This window comes from Pleuronectes platessa, chromosome 11 (assembly GCF_947347685.1).
Source record: "Pleuronectes platessa chromosome 11, fPlePla1.1, whole genome shotgun sequence".
Classification (NCBI taxonomy): domain Eukaryota; kingdom Metazoa; phylum Chordata; class Actinopteri; order Pleuronectiformes; family Pleuronectidae; genus Pleuronectes; species Pleuronectes platessa.
The window spans coordinates 12,765,627-12,785,594 of NC_070636.1; the positions used below are offsets into that span (position 1 = coordinate 12,765,627).

General features: G+C 41.3%; 3 protein-coding genes across 7 annotated transcripts; all 3 read left to right on the plus strand.

Annotated features, from left to right (window-relative positions):
- Nucleotides 1–625: 625 nt before the first annotated feature.
- On the plus strand, nucleotides 626–10,171 carry pabpc4 (poly(A) binding protein, cytoplasmic 4 (inducible form)). 2 transcript variants are annotated; one of them, XM_053433880.1, is made up of 15 exons: nucleotides 626–1,301; nucleotides 3,812–4,005; nucleotides 4,638–4,753; nucleotides 5,638–5,777; nucleotides 6,346–6,440; nucleotides 6,522–6,659; nucleotides 6,761–6,856; nucleotides 7,325–7,594; nucleotides 8,046–8,139; nucleotides 8,764–8,859; nucleotides 8,969–9,099; nucleotides 9,189–9,279; nucleotides 9,371–9,501; nucleotides 9,599–9,723; nucleotides 9,810–10,171. In XM_053433880.1, exons 1-14 carry the CDS (start codon nucleotides 1,109–1,111, stop codon nucleotides 9,698–9,700), a joined length of 1,887 nt encoding a protein of 628 aa, XP_053289855.1. In that variant the 5' UTR covers nucleotides 626–1,108; the 3' UTR covers nucleotides 9,701–9,723; nucleotides 9,810–10,171. The 2 variants fall into 2 exon arrangements, with proteins under 2 accessions (XP_053289855.1, XP_053289857.1); XM_053433882.1 differs by having other exon boundaries at nucleotides 8,049–8,139.
- Nucleotides 10,172–12,030: 1,859 nt separating this feature from the next.
- On the plus strand, nucleotides 12,031–16,816 carry ppie (peptidylprolyl isomerase E (cyclophilin E)). Its single transcript, XM_053433890.1, has 10 exons — nucleotides 12,031–12,131; nucleotides 12,486–12,584; nucleotides 12,681–12,724; nucleotides 13,647–13,673; nucleotides 14,053–14,134; nucleotides 14,224–14,327; nucleotides 14,408–14,531; nucleotides 15,088–15,273; nucleotides 15,391–15,533; nucleotides 16,562–16,816. The coding sequence occupies exons 1-10, from the start codon at nucleotides 12,101–12,103 to the stop codon at nucleotides 16,628–16,630; spliced, it is 909 nt and encodes a 302-aa protein (XP_053289865.1). The 5' UTR covers nucleotides 12,031–12,100; the 3' UTR covers nucleotides 16,631–16,816.
- A 730-nt stretch (nucleotides 16,817–17,546) lies between these two features.
- On the plus strand, nucleotides 17,547–19,558 carry LOC128450445 (gap junction beta-4 protein). 4 transcript variants are annotated; one of them, XM_053433895.1, is made up of 2 exons: nucleotides 17,547–17,679; nucleotides 17,980–19,558. In XM_053433895.1, exon 2 carries the CDS (start codon nucleotides 18,161–18,163, stop codon nucleotides 18,950–18,952), a length of 792 nt encoding a protein of 263 aa, XP_053289870.1. In that variant the 5' UTR covers nucleotides 17,547–17,679; nucleotides 17,980–18,160; the 3' UTR covers nucleotides 18,953–19,558. The 4 variants fall into 4 exon arrangements, with proteins under 4 accessions (XP_053289870.1, XP_053289868.1, XP_053289867.1 ...); XM_053433893.1 differs by having other exon boundaries at nucleotides 18,087–19,558; XM_053433892.1 differs by having other exon boundaries at nucleotides 18,126–19,558.
- The last annotated feature ends 410 nt before the right edge of the window (nucleotides 19,559–19,968 follow it).

Genomic DNA, 19,968 nt, shown 5'->3' on the forward strand with positions numbered 1-19,968 from the left:
ATACACACACACAGTACCCAAAATGACAGAGGCCGTCTCTGAGAACTTTGACTTTTTATTCTGGTCCATTCCCATCCTATAACATGAAGGAGCAGGTCTATGTATGGACTAAACTGCAGCCAGCCTACAGGTAGTGATAAAGATGCTTTGTCTTCACTTATAGTTTTCACTTAATCAATCTTTATTTTATTGAACAATATTCTAATAAACATCAGGTACAATTGTATGGACATAAGGCTAAATATTGTAAAGCTTAAAGAAATGATATTGAGGCTTATTTTCTAAACCATATCATATAAAACACATTGCCCATTCTTGTATAAGGTCGTATATAGTTTTAACAAACTAATCAGAAAAAAAGAATACTAGCTTAACGTGACAGTATTTATTTCATTATTTAACAGTTCTTCCACTGTTTAGTCGACCTGTCAAAGCATGAATAAGCAGTTTTCAGGGTGCGTTTCGTCCCAGATGTCGCTGTGGGGAGCAGGGCTGAGTAGTTGGGACGGTGCAGTGTGCTCTCTCCCTTTTACATCGTGTGTGTGTGTGTGTGAGAGAGAGAGAGACCCCGGCCACTGTTTCCTCCGCACCTCTCTCTCTCTCTGTATAAAGTGCCCACGCTTCACTCCCGCAGTCTCTTTCACCGACCACAAAACAACCGTGAGTGTCTAACTCACCGTGCTAGAAAAAAAAACTTTAAAATATAAAAAAAATACAAAATACAAAACCTACAAAATCTAAATAAAAACAAGAACAAGAAATACTTGAAACAAACGCTTTAAAAAAAATCGTAAAAATTGTAACTTAAAAAAATATCGTAAACAAGAGGCCTCGGGCTTATCCCGACGTTGGCGTCTTTAAAAACACAAAAAAAACAAGGAGGAATCGGAACAGTTCGGGATTTATTTTTTCTCTTCTTTTTCAATTCAGATTTTTCTTTTATTTAAAGTTTTCTTCACCGGGCTGGATCAGACAGCTACAGCCCTCCCAGTCTTTATTCTGACGAGTGAACCGCAGTCTGGACTCCTTTATAACGGCTTTTTTTTTTTTTTGAATGATCATTTTCTGTTCGAGAGAAGCTTCATTTTAACTGAGTCAACTCCGAGGAATGAACACAGCGACCGGGAGTTATCCGATGGCTTCTCTCTACGTGGGCGACCTGCACCCGGACATCACGGAGGCGATGCTGTACGAGAAGTTCAGCCCCGCCGGACCGGTGCTCTCTATCCGGGTCTGTCGAGACATGATCACCCGGCGATCCCTGGGGTACGCTTATGTCAACTTCTCCCAGCCTGCAGACGGTAAGAGGACATGTCCTGTCCCTGTGTGTGTGTGTGTGTGTGTGTGTGTGTGTGTGTGTGTGTGTGTGGCAGCAGCAGCACACACCTGTATAGAAAAAGGTAGAGAAGTATGCACCCCTCCAATGTTGACAATGTCACCCTATGTTTTCAATGTCAAGCCTCAAACTGTCAACATAACAGCATGCAACAATAATGACAGATTAGAGTTATCTGTCAAAATATGTTTGCACACACAATAATAACTGGATAGATCAATTCAAAAATACTGTATAGTCTGAATCGCACATTTACCTCATCCAAATGTATAGCCTACTACAGTCCAAATAAATAGGCTATACCTACACATGATTGCACATTACCTTACTGCTCTCTAACACAATTGCATAACCCAATATCACAAGATTCATATATCTACCTAATTATCATGTGTCCATTTTTTTCTTCCACTCTATTCTTCAACAAATTCTCTTCATCCTCAATGAATCAACTACACCAAATGGAGTTTTTGCAAATTAGCTCAGTCTCTTGCAGTTCTTGTGCCTGGTTGTCCCACTTCTTGTGTACTCCTGGAAATATCTGTCACTGCCGATGTTAGAGCCCCGACCCAATGTGGTGTTTGACTTATGCTTTAACCTCAACAGTAAAGCCATGTTGTGCTTATCAGTTCTGAAATACAGACGTTTATCCCGGTTGATCTTTCGTGTTCAGCCCAAACTGACCCATTTCTGCTTCTATTTTAAGACCCGGAGGGTGAAACTAATTCCCACCGCACGCCGCTGCCATATTTCCACTGAGTGAGAGAAAACGGGACGAGCACAGCTGATTAATAACCTCCTGTATGGTCTGATTGATACACCAGTTTGTTTTACTCCCAGGTTAATTTTCTAACTGGTTGGTGATTAGTTGAATCTTAATCCAGGCTAGTTCTTGATCTATTAGGACCTGATGCCAGATGTACCAAGTGCCTTTATTCGGAGAGTTGTCCATGAACAACCAGTGGTATTGAACGTTGAGCAGTTGTAGCAGGTGGTTGTGTTGCCGTCAGCGGCCTGGTGATAAGGTTGACTTTGTCTGGACCCTTTTTTTTCTTCTGTGGTCGTGTATCAACACCTGTGACAACTTCTCTGTGCTCACGTCAGTTCCCAACAGCTGGAGTAATGATGGTTTACAACCGGCTCACTCCCAGAGAGGTGGTCTCACTCGCTGGGAGAGACCTTGAGTGAAAATACACCATTTGTTCTTGGGAGGTTTAGATCTGAAGTGGGGGGAGGGGGCTTCTGGGTATTTAGATGGTGTCCAAACCATGCACGTGTCTGTGGGTCTACAGGCGTTTATACACAAATAATGATGACATGGTTTGTGACTGGTCACTACAGATGATTTCATGCAGCCAATTGTCTTCATTTAATTCTTTACATATAAGTGTGAACACTCCAGAGACGTGGTGTTGCACATCTGAGAATTCCTGTTGAATATGTCTCTTTGCGATCAATTGTACAGAGTGCTCCACTCACACTCCTCGCCAGCACATACCTCTCAGGACCCCTCTCTAAATATAGAGCTTCTATCTGAGCAGTCGAAAAATCTGCCTGCCCATAAAACTTTACCTATTAAATGACAGAAAGAAACATTTTACAACACTGACAGCATTCATCTTTCTAAATGGCATCATGTAATCCAAAAACAATCATCTTGTATTCATAGAGGAACCTTCCACGTTTGACAGTGATGCACACACGCACTCGAACTGACACACACACACAACTTTTCTGAGCACATGGGTTGTAAAGTACAATTGCGAGCCAAACTGCTGATGCCAGCAGACGCAAGGCAGCTCCGTTTTGTTTACCAGACACTTTTAGCTGGATAGCCCGGCCTGCGTTTGTGTGTGTGTGTTACTGTGGAGTAACTGAACAAAAGGGTGTTTGGTATTTGTGCCAACGTGGACATTAAGAGCCTGTGTGATAATTAAAGCAGTAGACAGTGAAAAGCTATAAAGACAAACCTGAAACACACTAATTCTGATGCCGTTGTCTGAGGTTCTTCCACTGTAACTGGCGCATAGGTGGGATGTGGTGAGTCAGAGAACAGGGGCCAAGTGCTTACTGACTGCAGCTGCTCGCCACCACATGTCCCAGCTGCTCACAGACAACTTGTCAGCCTCATAGACGACTGCAGTATCTGTGCGTGCTCTGTAAACGGGCTGGCACCAGGGATCCTCCATTGTGACACACACAGCACAGGGGTACAAACAATTTTAATAGTTGCCTACTGTTACCTCTCCAGGAGTTTTCTTATTTTGGGGCTGTTGTTATTAGCGTAAAGCGCATGGCTGCATTCTAGTCACTGTTGCACAATGGGACTGTCAGAATAGAGATTTGTTTTTACTACGCACGATGAATGCATGATATGTTGCGTCATATCAGTAACTGATATGTTTTCAGACTCATGTCTCTGTGTAAACAGTCCCCCATGACCTTTTCCCCCGCCCCTCTGACCCTCCTCCCCAGCTGAGAGAGCCCTGGACACCATGAACTTTGACGTTGTGAAAGGGAAGCCCATCAGAATCATGTGGTCCCAGAGAGACCCCTCCCTCAGGAAGTCTGGAGTGGGCAACGTGTTCATCAAGAATCTCGACAAGACCATTGACAACAAGGCCCTGTACGACACCTTCTCCGCCTTTGGCAACATCCTCTCCTGCAAGGTAGAAGTTTCCCCTAAGCGTCAACGGGGGGGCTTTAGATAAGGGGAATGATCCCACTTTCCTATCCTGGTTAAAAGCTATCTGTTAGCTTAGCATAAATACCGGAAACAGGAGAACAAGGGTAACCCGTCTCCATCCATATTGTTGTTTAAATGGGGTTATGGTTGTAGTTTAACTCCCACTCTCTCACATATCATTCTATAATTTAAATTATTTGCTAAATTTCAGTATGGACTCAAAACAAACTAAACATAATTAGACATTCCGATGGGTTCTGTTAACTTCAGGCAGAGCCAGGCAAGTCGTTTGCTATTGAGGACAAAAACTGCCACAATTACAAATTAAGAAATAACTAAATGACTCAATAATATACAAAGCACATCCAGAAATAAATAATTGAATATATAAAAATATGAGAGATTAATATATAAATAATAACAAAAACTGTGGTTTTTGTTATGTGGTAAAGTCACTTATTTATTTATTTATTTATCTATTTATACATACTAAACACCCAATCAGCTGGTCCAATTGAATGACTTGATAATATATAAATAAAATAAAGGGCCAAAATAAATAATTAAACACATAAGAAATACATTTATATTCCAGTGTGTCTCTCCACTCTCCAGGTGGTGTGTGATGAAAATGGGTCCAAGGGCTATGCCTTCGTCCATTTCGAGACCCAGGACGCTGCTGACCGTGCCATTGAGAAGATGAACGGGATGCTTCTGAATGACCGCAAGGTGTGAGTGTCCGATCATCTAGGAGCACATGTTAATGCCTAATTAATATCAGGCGATGGCGACAGCTTATTGGGATCAGACTGATATAAACCTGTGATACGTTTTGTTACTCTTTTATAAATCTGACGTGTGTGTTCCTGCACTTGTGTTGAGTGAACTGACTTGTCTTGTCGATTTTCAGCTGGAGAGTTTGTGTGTGAATAATTTGACTAATAAACTCATTACTGCCAGTAGGAAGATAACCTCTAAACTGATACAAAAAAAACAAACAGAAAATACTAAAACCTTTAACTAATCTTTCCCACCAGATGCATTTTTTTGTTACTTCCATTTGTCCACCTGCTGGTCACCCGTCTTGGAGTGTTTGTTTGTGTGTGTGTGTGTATGACCACGCTTGTGTGTTTTAGTGATGGATCGAATGCAGGAATGCAATACTGGATGGCAGAAGGGGAGAGGTCGTCGTAGCAAGGTATATAAGATCATTTGGTCGTCCTCAGCTTTCCTTTGTACTGTGAGACTCTGTTTCTCCATCCTTCTCCATCCACCTCCTCATCCAGTTTGGACCAAGAGTTCTGATGGTAGTCAGTGTGTAGCATGCCAACATATCTGCCTGCCTCTGGTGATGTTAACAGAAGCTTGTTGTGGTTGTTTTTCAACGTTTACTCCAGGAATGATGATGAAATGTAGCTGTGATGTTGTAAATGTCGTCTGTGATTGTTGTCAAAGGAACCTTTACTTAAAGTGCTTGCGTGGTCAGGTCTGTGCTGGACACCTGGATGACCAGTGTTTTTTTTGATTGGAACAAGAGATGGAGCCTGGTTTGCTTTTCAAGTTTCTCAGGACTGTTTTACGAGAGTGTGTTTTGCTGCTCTCCCTCCATTTTCAGGTTCGTGGGTCGTTTCAAATCGCGCAAAGAACGGGAGGCTGAACTCGGTGCCAGAGCCAAAGAGTTTACCAATGTCTACATCAAGAACTTTGGGGACGATATGGACGATGAGCGGCTGAAGGTGTTTTTTGACAAATATGGTAAACAGATTTTTATGCGTATTTCACACAGATATTAGCTGGTGTCAAGGGTATTGATGTCCGTCATGGTGAAAACGTGCAAAGAACTCGTTAGCAAGTTGTCTATAAAGTAAAAGCACGTGTTGGTTTTGTTCCTGAAATGCTTTAGAATGATGAATTACAAAGCTTGTGAACTTGGGACTGAAGATTGTGTCGATTGTTTAACAGATATAGTCGACATGCAATGTATGAAAAATAACACCCAACTCAGTCAATCCTTCAAATATATACACAGATGAATCAAATTCTGTTTTATTTTATGAAAAGCAATGACTATGAAAAAATTCCAGATAAACCAGGTAGGATGAACACAAAGTTTTCACAAACAATAAAAAGTGACTGTACATTGTAGAACTGTTTGAGGAGGACACATTGATGGCAAGGAATAATTCTGATGTAGCTCTGAACACATACCAAGAGAAAAGCCCATTCCAAACTGGCAGGTTTAGAACGTGCACTGCACTCGTTACATACAAATCCTAATCTAGTCTTCTTCTTGTCTTTTGTCTACAATTATTGGCCTGTGCAGGTAAAACCCTCAGCGTAAAAGTGATGACAGACCCCACTGGCAAATCCAGAGGCTTTGGATTTGTTAGTTACGAGAAACACGAGGATGCCAACAAGGTACTTTGGCCCCATGGAAATGTGAAATGTGTATTTTAATGTCCTAGAAAGTTCCTCTGATAACTCTGTCTTCATCCAAAGGCAGTAGAGGACCTGAACGGCACAGACCTCAATGGCAAGACCGTGTTTGTGGGGCGGGCGCAGAAGAAGATGGAGCGGCAGAACGAGCTAAAGAGGAAGTTTGAGATGCTGAAACAAGAAAGGATCAGTCGTTATCAGGTCAGCAGGAACATAAACGCTAGATACGGTCACTATTATATATTTTTATTCGATAATGTGTTATTTTCAACGAAACTTAATGGTTGATTGTTTCCTTTCAGGGTGTAAATCTGTACATTAAGAACCTGGACGACACCATCGATGATGAGAAACTGCGTAAGGAGTTCTCTCCATTCGGATCCATCACAAGTGCCAAGGTAAATAAAATCAGTATAATCATGCAGTGCATCACCACTACAAAATAAAACACTTATACAATACAAAATGGGTGGATTGATGAGTAGATGAGAATATAGATGGGTGAGTGGATGGATGGATGGATGGAAAAATACTAAAAAAGTCAGAGAAGAGAGAAATTCACTGAAAGAAAAAGGGAAATTCTTATAAAAAAAGGGCATAGATATAACATAAATTGCACCAGCCATCATATATAGATAAGTCATTGTAGTGTTCGGAATACATATGGCCATGAGGTTGAAACTGTTTTAAAGGGATTCGTTTTTAAGACCTGAAGCCTTTCCCAGAGGATGGCAGCTTTAAAGATTGAAGTCCAGGATGGGATGTGTCTTTAACTTTGTTGGCAGCGGGAGGCGAGAGGGCAGTGGTCGGCATTGAAACAATGTGTATGTTTGAATTTACTCAGACACACTCCCTCTTCATTTCAGGTGATGCTGGAGGAGGGCCGCTCCAAAGGCTTCGGCTTTGTCTGCTTCTCCTCCCCTGAAGAAGCCACCAAGGCTGTGACCGAGATGAACGGCCGGATCGTTGGCTCCAAACCGCTCTACGTGGCTCTGGCTCAGCGCAAAGAGGAGCGCAAGGCCCACCTCACCAATCAGTACATGCAGCGTATCGCAGGCATGAGAGCCATGCCCGCTAATGCTATCATCAATCAGTTCCAGCCCACTAGCGGATACTTCATGCCAGCAGTGCCACAGGTGTGACCAAGTTGACCAGAATCATAGCTACATAAAAATCATAAAAATGTTTTTTAGGCTGCTGTCGCCACATTCAAACTCACCACTGTGGGAGCCAGAGCCTTCAGATGCTCTGGACCAGGACTCTGGAGGTCTCTCCCACCTCACATCAGACAACTGGACTCTATCAAACTGCTTGAATCTCAACTCAAGACACATCTGATTAGATCAGTCTGCCATACATAGCATCTATCCCATATGGGATCATTTACGATATATTGTCGGACGTCATTTTGTTTCTAGAAAGATAATGTCAAATAAAATGCATTATTAATATTATTAATCGCTGTGGTTTTGGATTCAACAGGGAGATTCTCTTAGATAAAATGGATTTAAAATATGCTGATATACTTTATTTAAATTCAGAATTCAAATGACACTGTTAGATGACACCGTTCTTTCTTGAGTCCAGCAGGCCCAGAATAGGACTACATACTATGCACCCAATCAGCTGGCCCAAATGCGTCCCAACCCCCGGTGGCAGCAACAAGGTGGTAGAGGTCAAGGTGAGTGTTTGGCTTTATTTGACGATGCATCTATCACCACGTTCAGACCTGGTATCAACATCCGCCCTGCCAGATCAAACGACAAAGTTCAGGTCTGAACGCACTCAGAGCTTCTTCAATGCATCCTGAGATCTGATCACTCAGATCTCCACATTATATTAGTTGAGTGAAAAGACATCGATCACCACAGAAAGATTTATACTTTATTTTTAAAGGGTAAAATCTTTCTTCATAGCAAAGCTGCACGTAGCTCAGTTGATTCATTCGGCTTCTCCTGACTCCTCTCTCTCCCTACCGCTCTCTCTCGCTCACTGGCTCACACAGACACACTCACATTTTGTCATCAGTCACACCTGTAAACTCAGACTGGGTAAAAACATCCTTTGGCCTCAGGAACATAAAAGTCCTGTGTGTTAATTTGCATGGAAAGCAGGAAGGTGAGATCACAATTGGTGTGAACAGACAAACTTAGAACTGTCCACTTGCGATGGGATCTTTCAGGAAGGATGTTAATACCAGGTCTGTCCAGGTCCTATCAGTAACTTAGTTTACTCAAACTTCATCGTTCATTTTAAAACCTGTGTGCGGTTACACATGGAGTCCATTAATGCTTCTGTCCCTCAGGTGGTTTCCAGGGGATCCCCAACTCACTGCGTCAGCCAGGACCTCGGGCCAACCTGAGACACATGACTCCTAATAACAACACACAGGGACCACGAGGTGTGTTCACCAATAGCAAGCGGGCAGACAGATCACCATACACCACCATACTGTAAAAGTTGTCAAGAATCTGTGTAAATCTTGCCCCATTTCCTCTATTCGCCACTAGGTGCTGGCCAGTCCATGGCTCCTCGTCCCTCCATGGGCGTCCCAGGCCCCCGAGCCATGCCTCCTTACAAATACGCCACTGGCGTCCGCAACCCCAACCCTCAGGTGGTGCAGCCGATTGCCTTACAGCAGGTGTGTGCAAAAGATCAGTCAAAACATCCTCTTTCAGAAAATAAATAGATTTTTTTTGTCTTTATTATCCTCTTTATGTGTTCTTTCAGGCTCAGCCAGCTGTGCACGTTCAGGGCCAGGAGCCCCTCACAGCCTCCATGCTGGCTGCAGCGCCCCCTCAGGAGCAGAAACAGATGCTGGGTAAGACGTCTATTTCACAATGAATTTATTTAAATGATTTTACATTTTTCAACAAGCTGATTTATTCTCCTTCCCTTTTTTTTCCGAATAGGGGAGCGTCTTTTCCCTCTGATTCAGGCCATGCATGCCAACCTGGCGGGAAAGATCACTGGCATGCTGCTGGAGATCGACAACTCTGAACTGCTTCACATGCTGGAGTCTCATGAATCTCTGCGCTCAAAGGTACGTGGCCACCTCTGTCCTGATCACACTGAAGGGGCTGTCATCCGATTAGCACACTGCACACTGTGACTTGATACTTTACGATCTCTTTGTACAGGTGGAAGAAGCTGTCGCCGTGCTTCAGGCCCATCAGGCAAAGAAAGACGCCACTCAAAAAGTGGGCACCATGGCTACTACTGCTGCTGCTGCCACATCCTGAAGACTGTGTGTTGTATTGGAGTGGTATGATCATACACAAACAGAAAACCAATTCATGATCATGCATATTAGATATTTTGTGGCATTAATGAAAAGTGTGTTTTTTTCAGGGCGAAGAAAAAGCCAATGGGAAGAGAAACGCTACGCTGACTCCAAACACCAGAGCCTTCGGAAGTATTATGCAAAAATTTAAAACCAAGAAAAAAAAGGAAAATGGAATTTTGAAGAATACTTGAACATTTAAAAAACATTTCAGTTCATAATTTTTTCGATCTGTAATACGTTTTAAATGAATCTTGAACGAAGGTCCTTCAATCACTGGCGAAAGAGATATACGTTTTCTAGAAAGAAAATGAACCTTGTTCTTTTTCTTTGCTTGACATTTGATACTTGATTTGAAATGAAGGACTCCTCCGATCATGTTTTCATGGGTGTGTGGTATTCTCAATAAAGGACTGATACATCATGGTCACCACTCTTGTGTTATTTAATCCTTGAATGTAACCTGTTGTGTTCAGTTTGAACTGTGCTGTCCCTCAGTGTTTACCCTGTAACACAGAGTCATTAGTGTTACAGGGTAATGGGCAGAATAGTCAGGCCATAAATTATATAATGTTAAATATCATACAGTATTTTTATTTTGGCTGAGCAGGAGTCCTTTGGACTAATGGTTGATAAAAGTGACATTAAGGGGAGAAAGATAGTATTTAAGTTTACCTCTTAAAAAGGTATTTTCGCATTCAAGACAGAAAGATAGGTCAATATAAAATTCCTTCAGAGAATTGTCACTGATCCTTAAATAAGAAACATCAAGGTAATAATCATAACCAGGATTTCAAGGTCTTCCTTTTAAATGATTTTATATTGAGCTCTTAAATTCTTAATCTCTAATTGCATCTAATTTTGTATTTAAGTCTACGATGTTGTTATGGATAAATATCTGTCAACTTGAATGTTTTGCTCAAACTGTCATTTTTTATTTTTCGGCTTTTATAAATTAGAGATCTCGTCATTCCTTATTGTTCCTTGGTCAAATTACATTCAACTAAAGTTGTTGCAGCGTGGGAACTTGAGTATGACATTTACGTAAGAAATAGGATTTTTCCATGATTTGGATAAAGTAGACAAATCAAAGTGGAATCATTTTTGCTCTTAATGTAATTTATATACAGAAGAATGTTTTAACTGACAGCCAGACAGAAGGACAAGTGGTCAGTGGGGATATATACCAGTTATCGGAGCAGGGAGCAGAGAAAGATGGAATCACTTTTGGAAGGAAGTAAACCTTCAGAGAAGTGGAGGAAGAATTCTTCTGAAGATTTTACAGGTTCCTGGAAAAAGTCTCCTCTGTCACACTGAAAAGATCAGAGGGCAGAAGCTCATTGATAAGGAAGAGGATGTAGAGCTGGCTGATAGTAATACATGTCTTGTACGATAAGAGGCCAACACTTTTACCTTTAGTGCAAAGTAAAGGGACTATTAGCCTGCTTAATCTTAAGCAAAAAATGCATGTTGCCACTTTCATATGAGGCATATTTTTTAAACTGTTAATGAAGCTGGTCAAACAAGAATTTGTCTACATTCGTTACAAGTAGTCAATAGAAAAGAAATATGTGGTTGCCAGGTTTTTTAAATCCCTTTCCTCTGGCTGTCATGTCAACAATAGCAATACCTAAAATAGCCAGTTTTTATCCATATTCTTTTTTAGTTTTTAGAAAGGTCAGAGGTCAAACAGCTCATTGGACACGATGAACTTAAGAGCCTTATTTATTTCTAGCAGGGAATGTACACCAGCTACAAAAAGTTTTAGAAAAGATTCATTATTTATGTGATTAATAATGCTGCTGCTTCTCCTATTACGAGAGACTTCCCTGAATTTATTATGAGTTGTTTGTTAATTCTAATTATATATTAGAATTACCTCAAAACATACTTCAAACCTTTTTTATTACTATATCTGGCTTTTCGATTAATTTGTTGTATTGCTTATTGTGAAGCATTTTGTAACTGTAAAATGTTTTACTGTATTATTGTTTTTATTATCATTATTATTATCATCATTATTATCCTTATTATTATTATCATGAAAAAGCTAGATGACATTCTGTCCAGTTATCTAATTATTATCATCATCAGCAGAGATAATAGAGCACCACATTTCATAAAGTGCATAATGAATCATAAAACTGAGATCAAATATATACAAGTATAAACGTTATTATCATTATAATGACATTGCTCTTTAGTTTGATAAATACAGAACTGTTTCACACATTTTGAGTTGAAGTTCAGGTTTCCCCTGACAGGGGGCGGTACAACTCACCAGACCAGAGGGGCGGGCTTTAGTGACCCTCCACCAATCACAAACTCCCGGGGTTAGGGTTGAAGGGTCAGATCCAATATGGCGTCTACCAAACGAGTGCTGTATGTCGGTGAGTTCTCCTTATTTCTCATTAAAACCCGCAGAAGTAACGTTTTTAGTGTGTGCGAAGTTAGTTCAGTTGTGTTGTTGCTTCGACGGTGTAAAGCACAAACATGTATAAAGTGGATATAACGTGAATAACTGCGCGGGGAGAAGCAGCCGGTACAATGTGGTTCAACAGTGAAATGATACAACACTACACTTTAGGTGAAGGGTCCAGGATCTTGAATACAACACGTAAACCTGCCTCGTTTTCCTCTCGTTAAAATGCGCATAACATCGACTATACACAGGAGTGAGTACACTTCCATGAATAGGCGGATTTGTTGCCTATTGCCGAGCTCAGTTGTGTGTTTGTGTTCAGGTGGTCTGGCGGAGGAGGTGGACGAGAAGGTTTTACACGCAGCGTTTATCCCGTTTGGAGACATCACAGACATCCAGATACCGTTAGACTATGAAACAGGTGAGAGCTGGAACTGTACAGTAACTGCACTGCGTCGGGGATTTAAATGATTTTTAAAGTGAAGCTGCATTAATCTGTTTTCTATTCTGTTTTCAGAGAAGCACCGAGGATTTGCCTTCATTGAGTTTGAAATGGCTGAGGTATGTAGGAGTTATAGTGCTAAAGTAAACTGGCTGCAATTACAACTGGGCAATTAAACAATATCAACAATCACCACAATATAACTGTTATCAATAGCAATACAATACAAAGTCCCATACATATTGATTTAACATTAATACTTTGTGTAAGCACAGTGAGGAGTATAACATGATTCATCCATTTCAGATCTGATCAAGTGTTTGTCAGTCTCTGCTCTTAAAGACGATTGTATAAATCTCAACCTTCACTCAGGAGCAAATATCAGCCTTTAAAGATAACAGAAATAATTAAGTGATATTTATCTTGATAATTAACTATAACAAATGATGTAGTTTTATCTTGATATAGTTTTCTGGTCATAACGCCAACACCTAGCTGCAGTATTCTGATATCAACTAATTCATTTGTATGTTCAATGAGAAAATACCTGAATACTTATAATTATACTATTAATTAAATTACATATAAATGTCCTGGATCCATGTTTTTCGCAGCCATGAACCATAAGAGCACACCGTTTATAAAACATGATTACTATAATTCTGTGTAACATTAACAACCACAACAGTATATGGCATATTGCACATCCACAGTCTCTCCTGTTTTCCGTTGTACTTTTTATATCTTGTATATATTTTGTTTTGTTTTATATATAGCTATTTCTTTCTTATGTAACAACTGATGTTCACTCAGGAGACTGTTGAAAGTATTGTCAGTAATGGGCAATCTTCAGTTATTACTGTGGCGATGCTATAGTGTGTAAAGAATGGAGTAAATTGATCAGCATCATTGAAGAATCATACTGTCTTGTTCTGAAGAAGGTTAATGGTAGACTGACAGGTGAATGATTTGTTATCATAGTTAGCTATTGCACCGGGAAGATCTTTCAGGGTTAACCCTTTTTATCTTTCTCTTCTGTAGGATGCAGCCGCAGCGATCGATAACATGGTAAGTGGATCACATTCCTGCATACACATTCCAGTGATCAATGAATGCGACGACAAAATTTAAATATGAAATATATAACTTAATTTACACGACTAAAACTAGATAAAAAGCAAATTTTGAAATGAAAACTAATGTAATTACAGTATAATTTTCTCTTCAGCATGCACAAATACAAAAAGCATGTGAAACTTGACGACAGACTAGTTTTGATTCGAGGTCATATTCAACAACCTGCATCTGTAGGAGAACACGTTGTAGTTCCTGCACAGTAAAATAGTTTCCTTCGGTGCCATTGAATTGGGTCACCGTTTAAACGCACCCCAGAGATTGAATCAACATCACCCTCTGTTGATATTAATGTTTTTGTTTATTTCAACAGAACGAGTCGGAGCTTTTCGGTCGCACTGTCCGAGTCAACATCGCCAAACCCATGAGAATCAAAGAAGGTTCATCCCGACCAGGTGATTATTGGAAACCTATTGACTGATGACTTCCCCTCTGCTGTGATTTTTAAATCCACCGGTTTGATTTGAACTGTGCTCTCCCTCAGTGTGGTCGGACGACGACTGGCTGAAGAAGTTCTCGGGGAAGACCTCGGAGGAGGCTGATGCTGAGGCAGCGGGGGGAGAAACAACCACCACGGCAACACAGGAGGTGACAGTTCAATCTACCTGCTGCTGGTGTTACTGACTCTAACCCAATTAAGATGGTAAATGAAGATCTTTTTTTTGTAGGCTGAGCCTCCTGCTAAAAAGGGCCGAGTTAATCCTCAGGTATATATGGACATCAAGATCGGCAACAAGATGGCAGGGAGACTACGCTTCCTCCTGCGGGCGGACATCGTTCCCATGACAGCAGGTGTGTATGCAGTGTCCTGAGTGGATCTAACTGACCAGTCACATGCACTATTTGTTTTGGGGTTTAATGGGGGATGTGCCTGATGCTTGGTGCTTGCGCAATTGCAACCAATCAGTTTCCAGTTCAGGACACACAATATAGTTCCCTTTTGGTGTTAACGTGACTTTCTTCCTGTCCATGCAATGCTGAAGAAATGTACTGTGCAGCAAACTCCACAACCAGATGAACACACACCAGGTTCACACACTGACTCTGCCTGATCTCTCCAGGATTATTTAGAAGTTTTCTGTCAGGCAGGATTTGTATTTGCATGAAATTGATTTGATTGGCCAGTGTTTGTACTTTAGTATTTGTTTTAACGTGATATAATTGGCCACTTCCTATATGTGTGAATGCTCGATAACATCCCATCTTAAAAAATACATATTGAAACTACACATGCTTAGGTTTTTTGCATAAAGAAGTTCATTAATCTGTGCACCTCCTATAAAAAGAAAATTAACTCCAACTTAAAAACAAACAATAACACAAATATCTATTCTCACATCTTGTGTAGAAAACTTCCGCTGCCTGTGCACACATGACAAAGGCTTTGGCTTCAAGGGCAGCAGCTTCCACCGCATCATCCCTCAGTTCATGTGCCAAGGAGGCGACTTCACCAACCACAACGGCACCGGTGGCAAATCCATCTACGGCCGCAAGTTTGATGACGAAAACTTTATCCTGAAACACACTGAACCAGGTGAGTTTTGTAAGCAGTGCTTAGTGTGTGGGGACGTCTGTGGGTGAGGCCTGTGGTTTGTGTTTACTAGTAGATTCTGTGGGTGACTGGATAAATCCATGTCTCTTGTGCTCACAGGACAGCTCTCCATGGCCAACTCGGGCACCAACACGAATGGCTCTCAGTTCTTCATCACCACTGACAAGACAGACTGGCTGGATGACAAACATGTGGTGTTCGGCGAGCTGGTGGAGGGGATGGACGTGCTCCGTGCGATGGAGGTAAAACATAAAGGGCTTAACTTTACCAAAACTAATAAAAGGCTATATGAGAAGAATCAAGCTAGGTCACTCAGTAAAGCATATACCTCCGTCTAAGATCCATGAAATCAACAAAAAAATTTAAAAGAAACCTGTCTCACAATGTTTACAAAAGTGAACGAATCCTGGATTAGCCCCCTGATTAGTTTTGTAGTTTTTGTATCATTAAACTAACCAAATAACTAACAAACAAACAAATGCAGATGAAAACATAAGTTATGAGCTAAATATTCTCATTCCGCGCTTGTTTATAATTAATAAAATGCTGTAATTGATGGTTCAGTCTGTTTCATTACTTAGTGTAGATAAATAAAGATAAAGTTTTAAACAATGAGACACTGTTTGGAACATATAAGTGAATTAGTGCCCATAACTGCAGTACACTGTCAGGGTGGCAGCAGGTCTTTAAGAACTCTTACAATGTCTTAAATTACATTTTACAAATAGAAGACCTTAAAAGAATGAAACTTTCTTAAATTCTTATTGGCTGGGTCTTCATCGTTTTGACACGACACCATCGAAGCTCATCTTGAAAATGTCTCTGCTCGGCCAGACCAAAGAGGCAGGAAAACAGATTCCCCTATGTGCTGCTTAGTCTCTGTTTCTGTTTGAGTTTGTGAGTAAACTAATGCCTCTCTAGTCAGGCTGCTAGCTAGTTTATCAACATTGGGAAATGCAAGTTGAACAAAAAGTGCCCTGAGAATGAGGAGCACTCGTGGTGAATAAACCCAGAGGCTGGAGGTACTTACGAAGCAAACTGCACAGTGTCAAAAGGGCATCAACATGTTAAATTGGAACAAATATATGTTTGGTATTTATTTGCATCACTCGTTTGGTGTTAAATTTAATTTCAAATGGTATAAAAAAGGTTTTAACCTGTTTATAGCTATAAACACTTGTGTTACAGTGACTAAAGTCTATTATATTGTGATATAGATTTCAAAGTGAAACATACTTTCAAGTCGTTTGAAATGATCTTCTCTCTTCAGGCTCAGGGGAACAAAGATGGGAAGCCGAAGCAGAAAGTGATCATCTCGGACTGTGGAGAATACGAGTGAACGCATCAGAGGCACACGCTTGATGTTTTTTGTATGTGTATGTAGAGGCAGTGAAAGTGTGAGAGCATGTGTGTGTTCATGGTCTTTGAAGCCACATCTTCTGTCATGTAAATATTTCAATGAACACCGTTTTCTACAGCTTGACTGTCATATTTTTACTTATTAAAAGTTGCATTTTGATAACGACTTGTTGGTTTACTCCTTCATTGTTATATAGATATAAATATATTTATTACACACACTTTGTTGTCTAGTTCACGTAGTATCTTTTTTGAGATATGTATAGCAGTCAGTAACCACCTGACTGTTCATTCTACTGGTTTAATGCAAAATATTTTTATATTTTTTTAAGCAAATTATGTACTTAGTGTTTTTTTTTTTAGTTCAGTCAGTATTTTACCAGTTAAAACTGCTTATTTGTATGTTCTACTGGTTTCATGCAAACAAATTAAGCAAATAAACAAATAAAAACAACCACACTTATATTAACTATTTCATTTAAATAGTTACTAATTATTTTGTTCTTTCAGTAATTTGTATGTAGTGCTATTCTCCTAAAAACATTTTCAAATTTAATAGTTTTATATATCAGTCAGTATTTCATATTTCTTATGAACAGCTATTCCAAAGTTTCAAATTCAAAAATGTATAATTATTATATTAGTATTATTGAATGAATAAACTATATTATAATAAATAAATGAAACGTTATTAATAAATGATTTGAAATATACATTTTCTAAAGCAAATAATAGACATGAGTCTAAATTATTCCGATCTGGCTACAGGACGTCAACTGTATTTCAACCATCTGTATGAAACCTTGGGGGTTCTCTTTATGTACCTGGAGGAGGGAGGGAGAGTTGGAGCAGCCACACCTGGCCAGGGGAGACGACACAGCAGCAGAACAGCTCCACCCACCGCCTCTTTCACTCACCCACTCACTCTCCGCTCGTCCGCTGTGCTGTTGAGAAATCCGCTGGATGTCTGAGCGCAGAGCTTCATCCTGATCCCGTTCCTCCGCTTCGTCCGCGACCAGAGGTTAAACTGTGAGTATTCACGTGCTATTCTTATCGACTCAGTATAAAAGTCAGGCGAACTTGTTTGGATTCACTCGTTTGTGAACGTGGGCATTTTGGATACGCGTAATTGCGCACGATGGTAGAAACTTGAGAGCGGCAGTGAGGATGTGGTGTGATTTGAGAAAGAGTTGTGTGATTGTCTCGGTACAGCGACGAACTAGGACCGTCTTGTTCACTTTGAGACTTTTTAAACCACCTAAATCTCTTTTAAGCTCATTTTACGCTTTTTTTTCTCCTTTTCGTCTTTTCTTCTTTTTTTTTCTTAAGACGTGAACAAATGAGTTCCTGTGTTAATGAACCAGTTCCGTCTCAGTTTCCCTTCTTCTCTTGTTTATTCTCCTCTACAACATGTCCGGTCTCTCTCCTTGTTCCAGGCTGGTACATTTCTGAAACTGTCTCCTGTCTTCCATCAGCAGGAAGAGAGGACAGACCGTGAACAGACCTCGTCATGAACTGGGCATTCCTCCAGGGCCTCCTCAGTGGAGTGAACAAGTACTCCACCGCCTTCGGTCGAGTCTGGCTCTCGATCGTCTTCCTTTTCCGGGTCATGGTGTTCGTGGTGGCGGCGGAGAAGGTGTGGGGTGACGAGCAGAAGGACTTCAAGTGCAACACGGCCCAGCCCGGCTGCCACAACGTCTGCTACGACCACTTCTTCCCCGTGTCCCACGTCCGGCTGTGGGCGCTGCAGCTCATCTTCGTCACCTGCCCCTCGATGCTGGTGGTGATGCACGTCGCCTACAGGGATGACAGGGAACGCAAGAACAAACTCAGGTACGGCGAGAACTGCCAACGCCTCTACATGAACACCGGCAAGAAGCGCGGTGGCCTGTGGTGGACCTACGTCCTCACCTTAGTCTTCAAAATAGCCGTGGACGCCACCTTCGTCTACCTCGTCTATCACATCTACGAGGGCTACGACTTCCCACTGCTCATCAAGTGTGAGCAGAAGCCGTGTCCCAACAAGGTGGACTGCTTCATCTCCCGGCCCACCGAGAAGAAGATCTTCACCCTCTTCATGGTGGTCAGCAGCCTGGTCTGCATCCTGCTCTCCATTATTGAAATCCTCTACCTGATTGGCAAACGCTTACGCGAATGTATCAGCAAGGTCCATCACTCTCGCCACGTCACGACCGACCAGATGTCCAGCGGTAGCACCTTGATGGACCAGAGCACTCTAAAATTGGGAAGGGAAAAGACCCCAGTAACCCCGGCGCCCTCGTACAGAGTCGCCATATCTTGAGATACTGAGGAGAGACTTGTAGAAAGAACAAACAAGCAGAGGCACAAGAAAGGAAAGTTGCTTGTCCTCGCTCCACAGGCGCTTCCTTAAAAGACTTGGCAGCTGACGTTTGTCTGCTCACAGACTGAACTACGACGGAGTTAGTTCCTGACTGTTCCTGGGTCCAGGGTCAGAGGAGACCACAAGTCCAATGTGTCACTGATCTGGAATGTGATCTCTGCTGTTTGATTTGATTTGATTTGATTTTTTAAACACATTCAAGCTCTACACTACAGTCCCTAAAAAAAAGAAAAAAAGCTAATTTGTTTTATCCAGCCAGTGAGTCACCCTGTGGTTTGGAGAGTATACATGTGGTTCTCTGCGTAAGATTTTCCCTCTGCTTGTGCCCAGCCTCAGAGCCTTCAATGTACTGTGTCTTACCCCTTCTCTTGCATGTTGAAGTCTTGTTGTAAATATTGTACTTTATGTAATTTATCAAAAGTCTGGAGAGATTGTGTTGTTGTGTAGAGAACAATGAAGTCGAAATTCAGCTTTTGCTGTTGTTGATATCAGGTTTTTTTTTTTTTCATTCTTCAGACTTCATGGCTGCAGAGTTGTTCACATACTTTTCATTAAAGATTTTTGTGTTTTGGAAAATGTGTTGTTTTCTTCATGTGGTCCCCACACAGTAGTGGAGGCAGAATTTAATTCCGAACGAGTTGTTACTAATACACAGAAGAATCTTGGCAAAGACCAAAGTGAAGTGGCTGCCTCCCTGGAGAAGAGCATGTTGATTCTGCTGCTGTATGGCGTCTCACACTTTCTTTCTGCCTCCACTTTTTCCATGTGTTTCACAAAAAAAAATACATCCTTCCCTCCTTCCCTCCTTCCCTCCTTCCCTCCCTCCCTCCCTCCCTCCCTCCCCACTGGCCGCACCAGATCGCCCTGTTGCTATGAGCGGCGCCCTCATTGTTTGGCATGATTGATACTTAAAGGAGGGCAGAGGAGGAGTCTCCCACTCCTCTGATTCATCTGCC

Bases quoted from the DNA above. Each gene is read 5' to 3' on its own strand.
- pabpc4 (XM_053433880.1), top strand. From the start codon at position 1,109: ATGAACACAGCGACCGGGAGTTATCCGATGGCTTCTCTCTACGTGGGC. The intron at 6,857-7,324 runs GTAAATAAAATC...TCTTCATTTCAG, and splicing joins GATCCATCACAAGTGCCAAG to GTGATGCTGGAGGAGGGCCG. The intron at 7,595-8,045 runs GTGTGACCAAGT...TCTTGAGTCCAG, and splicing joins TCATGCCAGCAGTGCCACAG to CAGGCCCAGAATAGGACTAC.
- ppie (XM_053433890.1), top strand. From the start codon at position 12,101: ATGGCGTCTACCAAACGAGTGCTGTATGTCG. The intron at 15,274-15,390 runs GTGAGTTTTGTA...TTGTGCTCACAG, and splicing joins CCTGAAACACACTGAACCAG to GACAGCTCTCCATGGCCAAC. The intron at 15,534-16,561 runs GTAAAACATAAA...TTCTCTCTTCAG, and splicing joins ACGTGCTCCGTGCGATGGAG to GCTCAGGGGAACAAAGATGG.
- LOC128450445 (XM_053433895.1), top strand. From the start codon at position 18,161: ATGAACTGGGCATTCCTCCAGGGCCTCCTCAGTGGAGTGAACAAGTAC.